This window comes from Branchiostoma floridae, chromosome 5 (genome assembly GCF_000003815.2).
Source record: "Branchiostoma floridae strain S238N-H82 chromosome 5, Bfl_VNyyK, whole genome shotgun sequence".
Lineage (NCBI taxonomy): Eukaryota > Metazoa > Chordata > Leptocardii > Amphioxiformes > Branchiostomatidae > Branchiostoma > Branchiostoma floridae.
This window is the reverse complement of record NC_049983.1, coordinates 24,626,635-24,634,030: the sequence shown is the minus strand read 5'-3', so window position 1 is coordinate 24,634,030 and position 7,396 is coordinate 24,626,635. Positions and strand designations below refer to the sequence as shown.

The 7,396-nt window shown below is 42.1% G+C and overlaps 1 protein-coding gene across 1 annotated transcript in view; it reads left to right on the top strand.

Moving 5' to 3' along the window:
• LOC118416592 (gamma-aminobutyric acid receptor subunit beta-3-like) overlaps window positions 1–7,045 on the top strand; it is a 54,042-nt gene extending 46,997 nt beyond the window's left edge. The window contains exons 7-9 of the mRNA XM_035821744.1: window positions 2,923–3,075; window positions 4,967–5,208; window positions 6,134–7,045. Coding sequence (XP_035677637.1) covers window positions 2,923–3,075; window positions 4,967–5,208; window positions 6,134–6,619 — 881 coding nt within the window. The 3' untranslated portion in view covers window positions 6,620–7,045. The remainder of the gene's footprint in view (window positions 1–2,922; window positions 3,076–4,966; window positions 5,209–6,133) is intronic.
• The last annotated feature ends 351 nt before the right edge of the window (window positions 7,046–7,396 follow it).

Sequence of the window (7,396 nt, the reverse complement as noted above, 5' to 3'; positions counted from 1 at the left end):
TTGACGTTACGTTGACGTAAGATGACGTAATTATTACGTCATCAATTTGATTATATTGGTCGAACCCATGGAAAAAGGGTATTCTCAAAAAACTTCAAGTTATGCTACGAAAATGTAACAACAAGTGCAGATAACATAATAATAATGATTGCTACGCCTTGCGTTGCCAATAGCAACATCAATGACGTCAATATGACGTAATAAAATGACGTCATGCACATCTAAGATACGTGTTGGGCTCCGCCATATTATATCCACCACCTTGAATTTTTTTAAATACTTTCTTTGCAACAAATAATCACAAAGGGCAATGGAAATAGACTAACTTCATTCATTTAGATGGTTTTTGATGAAAAAATACCAGGTAGTTACAAATTCTAAGGGATAATTAGCGTGTTATTCTTGATCTGGCCATTCGGTCCGCCATCTTGGTTTGGTACTGATGACGTCATCAAATTAGCATAATTTATGCATGTATAATAATGAAAGATATGCTAAATAATATAAGATTTTATTTATGTAATAAAATCGCAGCAATATAGCAAATAAATGTGAAAAATACATTGTTAGAACCAAAAATAGTGATTTTGGGCAAAACAGCCAGTCAACAAACGGTTGCCATGGCAACAAGAAAATATGGAAAATTTGTCAAACTTCGTAAAATTGTTGCCAACAATATTTCAGGAAAACTCATCAAATTTGGTGGCTCTAGCGTAAGCCGTTCTGGCGTTATAGGACATCGAAGTTAGCGCGGGCCTCAAAAGCCCCCCCCCCGGTCTGAATAGGGTTAAAGGTAATGCAGTATATGTAACCTAAATCTTTAAAGTATACAAATACATTTACTTAAGTAATGCTACGCCCACATTTGCACCCGTCCCATGGGAAACAAAGCCGCAGATATGTCCATGTGGACTGCCGGATATCGCGGGGGTACCTCTCGATGTGCTTACGATTAGCGAACGACGTCTATTGTTACCGGGGCCCGGTTTGATTTTTACTTTATTTGATAGTTAAAATGAACCCAGGTCCCAACCGTGCCCCCCCCCCCCATTCCCAAAGAAATGGTAAGCAAAGGGTGTAGCACGGGCCAAAAAAAAACGAAAAGGATATTCAGCTTGGTCTCGTTTATTACCTTGTTTTAAAAAGTATTTCTTAACTTCATTATTAAGAATAGTATTTTGCAGCGTCAGTATTCTTGTAGATGTAAACCGTAAACAAAGCAATGGTACTTCAAAGTTAATCCCTTAAATTTCGGCGAAATTTTCATACTAATGCATGATAATAATCTTTCTATCGTTTAATCGGCTTTATTACAACATGAGCAAGAAAGCACTACAAAGTGGTAAGACAGGTCGTGTGCTATGGCGATTCGATTCCAATGGGTTGCTTACAAACAAGTACTTAAAAGTCTGGGGAGAAAGGCTCAGATACAGTGTACTAATTGCGGAGACACCTTCTCGAAGAGCGCTAGCGTTCTTATGACCACCTAGCGGATCTTCTTCAAACTGCTCGATTCTAAAATCGCACCTTGAGTTATGCTGGATCGAATTCTTTGTTTGGCCTAAGCCCAAAGCTTACAGGATATAGCAGATTGCCCCCAAACGAAGCATTTATATACTTTCGACGTTGCAGCAACTCTTTTGTATCTGTATATATTACATATTGTAATCGTTGTATACTTTGTATTTGTCAACCATATATTCTGGCTTGTGTAAGAACAATGTACAGAAAAGATTGTCAAGCAGCGCAATTCAGCCCCTCAGGTGGCAAAGCTTTTTTTTTACTTTGTCATGATTGTTTTAAATCAATAAACTAGTCTACTACAGATCTACTCGTCTTGCATTGACAGCCAGACATTCGTGATTGGCACGGTTTCAGTTCGTGATCCCGAGATTTCACGTGGTGCTGATAAGCGTGCCAACAACGATTTTCGAGTATCATGGCTGCAGAGGTTGCTGTATATGCTGTATAGATGAAGCTGGCCAGTAGGGACGTTAACGATGTGCTGCTCCCAGGTCATACATCAAAGGGGTGTAGATGGAAATATTGTTGTGTGTTTAGAGGCATAACCATACCTTTCAAAGTCTTTTACTTTCAAATCTAACGGTATATATGAGTTAATAAGATGCAATATGCAAATGTTAACTGATCCATAATTAAACAATTTTGTCTGGTTCAATTTTTTTCATTTGGAGAACTGTTTATCTCTCAATAATCTAATGTAAAACCCCCTGCTACAATGATGATGATTGTAATGGAATGTATTAAGGTCTAATACCGAAATTGACGTTTCACAGATATAGTATAACATCACGCACGAATGGAGTGTTTATTGCCCCAACACTCTGTAGGCTCCTTATGCCGTCAATGTCCATGGTTGTCGGTCGTCATGTCCTTGAAAATCAATTCAGTAAATTCTATTAACTCTTGTCTAAATCCCTCCGGCGGAAAGTCTGATCAAAGAGCTTAAGAGCGGCGTATAGTGGCGCCATTCCGTAAAAATCCCACAAGCGGTGCCTTTATGGACACGTTTGGGATTTGGGAATCAAATAAACTCCTGAGGGATACACAAAGCCTTCCGGCACCATGGCAAACATCCTGACGAATAGAAGCAAAGAGATATGTCAAAAAAGTCTTCTTTGTAACCATCTGACAAGTTTCTACATGTATTCTACATGTATGATATAATCCTCACTGGTTTTCATTGACTTACGTGATAATGCTGCACATAACTCACTGTATAGTAGTCAAGAGTAGATTCATTCATCAAACTACCGACATTTTGCACACGCTGCAGTCGTCCTTCAGAAAGACATCTGGAGTCGCATAGTTCAAGTTTTAAACTTTTATTCAGCCAAATGCTGTAACACACTGATGTCACTTTTAAGCTGTTATTTATGAAATTTTCCCTTATCTCCCCAGGCACCTACGCGCGGCTGTCCTTCAGCTTCCTCCTGTGCAGAAACATCCTGTACTTCATCCTGCAGACGTACCTGCCCGCCATCCTGCTCGTCATCGTGTCCTGGGTCTCCTTCTGGATCAACCACGAGTCCGTGCCCGCCAGGATCGCATTGGGTAAGACCAAAGCACAAGAACAGCCAGACAATCCATTTGCTGTCCCAAAACCTCAGCGAGAAGCATTGACAAGTCCCAAAACGTCAGGAGAAACATTGAGAAGTCCCAAAACCTCAGCGAGAAACACTGACAAGTCCCAAAACCTCAGCGAGAAACATTGAGAAGTCCCAAAACCTTAGCGAGAAACATTGAGAAGAGCCATCGCCTACCGTAAACCGAACATCTGGAACAGCCTACCACCAGATATACGCACAGCCATAACTCTGGCTTCATTTAAGACACTCTTAAAGTAACGGAAATGACCAAAATGAATGGACTCGAATCATGTCTCTCGCTATTATGGATTTAGTACCATGCATGTAAAATTGCGTGTATAGACGTACAGTAGAAGCCAGTTAATTGCACACCGGATAATCGCACACTTCTGTTAATTGCACGAAATCCCTAAATCCTGTGCTGGTACGGCCCAGCTCAATAACTTCGCTTTGTAGCACCATTCGGATATTTGCACGAAATACACTGGCAAGTGAGGTGTGCAATTAAGCGGCTTCCACTTTATAAGGCTCATTAGGACTTTGAATCGTATCTCTGTTATATAAACGTTGTCTGACCCTTGCCCCTTTCCTCATGACTTCAATGAAAAGCGTCCTGCAGGCCGATTTTAACCTTCCATGAGTAAACAAAGGTTTAAGATTGGACAACGGATTTGGTCATACCTTTTTCATTGAATGAGACAATTACAAACTGAAGGCAATGCCTTTACGCATCTATGAATAAAATGTTTACACCGTTGCCTTGTTTTGCCTTGACCGGGCAGTCTACAAAAATGAAACAAAATTATAAACATCGTTTCTTTTACGTTACTTAAAGGTCGTAACACAAGTAGATTATGTAAGCATGTTTTAGACAGAGTAAGATTGGTTGCGTAAGGTCCGGGAAAGACAAATAAACAATACATAATTTACAGAAAGACAAACAATATCAAAATTGAAACTGTAGTCATGCCAACTCCGGTTGAAGTCAGAAATGAAATGAATGAGGATTTTTCTTAGGAGATCAGTGATACAAACTCTTGCAATTTAGACTGATGGTAATTTGTTCAATCTAAAGACACACGGAAACAGCGTGGTCGGTAAGAGGCTGTTAGTTGTTTATCAACCCCGCCTAGCGATAAGACTTTTACTGCAGCTTATGATGCAATTACTATTCATTACGCCAGGTGTCGCTGTGCTGCTATCACGCTACTGTAGCAGCTGTCTCTTCCCATATGTTTAGGTAATAAGATGATGATGTGTTATTTTAGATTTGCAAATCAGCATAGGCAAGCTTGTTATGATATTCCACAGCAAACTACTTTACACCGTAACGATTATAGAAATGCAAATCTATGAGAAGCATATATATTTGACATCGTTTTCCCTAAAACGGCACGTTATGCCTCGGAATCCCGTGGTCGTCCGTTAATGTCGTCCTGTGCAATGCCTGCGTGAACTGAATGAGGGCGCTGTTGTACTTACAGCGTGAATGGAATGACGATATACCTTTGAATTTACCAAAATCGATGCTGTTGCAAAACTTCTTATTTGATTTGTAGGCTAACCAAATATAAGTACGATATACGATGAAGACTTAAGTGTACCTGGAATTGGTGGCAAAATATATATTTGCTCCTAGGCGTGGACAGTACATCGTGGAACCATGCTTTACAACCTATTTCCTCAGTTTAAGTGGTTCTCGGTAAGTACTTTCCGGCAAATTACTGAACTTGCGACCATGTCTAGTCGCCCTTCGGCACTAAACACCACCCGTAGAGTTGTAAACCAGCACGTTTCTGCAGGTTTATGGCAGATTGCTCGTGGTTACGAGTATGTTTTACATCACATACCCGCAGGAATCACCACAGTCCTGACCATGACCACGGTCATCACGGGAGCCAAGCACTCCCTCCCCAAGATCTCGTACATCAAGGCCATCGACGTGTACCTGGGCATGTGCTTCCTCTTCACCTTCGCCGCTCTGCTCGAGTACGCAGCCGTCAACTTCGAGGCGAGCTCCCGGACCAGGAGGGAGTCCAAGGGCACCAGGAAGCTGCTGCAGAAGATGAAGTCGGCGAAAGAGGGCGGCAAGAAAGAGGTCGAGATGTTTATGTTAACTTGTTAACTGTTTATGTTATGTTATGTTTATGTTATGGCGATGACGTTTAGTTATAAATGATTCACTAAACTTTCCATCGTTTGGCAGTTCGTGAGATAAACAACTCTTGAACATACATTTCCTGGAAGCTGTACGTACTTTTGCTAGTTTAGGATGTTTTATATATAATGGCATGAGTAGCTGTATATTGATTCCCGGTTTTATGCTTGCTGGTGTCTGACAAAAATATACTGCCAAAAAGCTGCCAAAAAGTTGCATAATTCTCTTAAGAATCACTAATCTCAACTTTATTACATTCAGCACAAACACTTATTTGATGTTTGTCTTTTGAACTTAAATCAGTTACGTATAGTCGCGATGATAAAGTAATAGTGATACTGAAATGTAACGAGAAATATAATCCACTCCAGGAAGCACAGATGTATAGATTTTATAGAACATCAATACAATCGGTAAAATTAGGCGAGTTTTTATACCCCACAGCGTGTCATCCAGCCGCCTATTCATAAACACATTTAAATGCATTTTCGCAAGCAATCCCTCACTCTTATTCAAGTTTATAGTCGATCCCAGGGGCACCACGTTAATTTAACAGACATATGATAGTCCTGTTGTCAGCCATGAGACACCCCAGTGTCATTATTTGCCGCTAAACTGCACCGCCAGGGAGCGATGGCAGTCTGCCATAATTTGCTAAAATTGACGCAGTCAATTTACGTTGTGCGAAGGACTGATAGTTTACATGTGATTTATCGTTTGACGCTCTCTCGGTTAGGTAGATTTTATGTCAGGGTGTACTATTCGTGACTCGCTAGTACTTTTTAATTGACCAGATGGATTACTGGCTGATTCATGCGGCTCTTTGGCTCACCGCACATCCATCTTGCTTTATCTTGGCACGCAGGGTAATGAGGAAGGCACAAAGGCAAAGCGCTTCCCGCTGATGGCCAAGAAGCAGGCCGTGAAAGAGTCGCCGAAGGACGAGAACGGAACGGCCACGGAGAACAGCCAGCCAGCCCCGGCACCACCACGGCAGGTCAACTGCAACCAGGCCTTAAAAAGGATCGTTCTGAGGACGACGGCGGATCCTAACCACGTGGACCGGCAGCCTCCTCCTCCTCCTCCTGAGCCGCAGCATAACAACAGTACCAACGTAGACCAGGTGGAGGACCTGGGGCAGACTGAAAACGGGCCCACGCCCGCGGCTCGTAAGAGACCCCACCTGCGGAAGAGGCCCACGCTTTCGGACGTGGCCAAGCGAGTGGTGACCAATAGAAGTTTCAATATCAAAGTAAAAGACGTGGCTACTATAGATAAATACTCCAGGGTCTTGTTCCCTCTCACGTTTGCACTGCTGAACGTGGCGTACTGGATCGGGTACCTGACGTAGCACGCGACGCCGAAAAGAACTGCACTTTGCAGCAACCCAAATACTTTGCCACTCTTAATATGCGGGAGATGATGCGTGAAATAGGATTTTATGACGGGGGCAGAAAACTCGGGGTGCGACGTGCACAACTGCAACATGCCGTGCCGATCCCGGCATTCAGCGGGAGTAACAAGATGTCAGTCATTCGCAGACGTCAGAGGCGTTCTGGTGACGTCACGGGGTTCTTCAACTGAAACAAGACGTTTTTTTAAGCTCCTCTGTGACAAACGTTGGAGACTGTTGACGTCGATCAAGGACGTCAGTTTATACATATCATTAGAAAAGAAGACTGTCGTTGCTAGAAAGTTCTGTTAGGCCCCCTTTCCACTAGACGGCGATCGCGCTGCGCTCTCACTGCGACCTAAATAGGATATGTGTAATATTCACTTTCACACATGGTACATCATACAAAACGTAAAAGTGTGACTGGGAAGACAACAAAACACACAAGGTGTAAAAGGATTCGTTTCTTTTCTATAGAATTCGTTGATGCGATCTGTCCAATTTTAGGTCGCAGAGAGAGCGCGGCGAGAGCGCCGTCCTAGTGGAAAGGGGGTATTACCGGGATAGTTATTTGGACAATTTAACCCACTTTCTCTAGAAACATCATAAACGGCAACCTGCAGCAACCGCTACTTTTATTAGGTAGAATGTAATACAATTTTTTTAAAAGATTACATCATAACACTGTAGGCATTTCACACTGTGTCAGAAAAGTTACCACCTTTGTAATTTTTT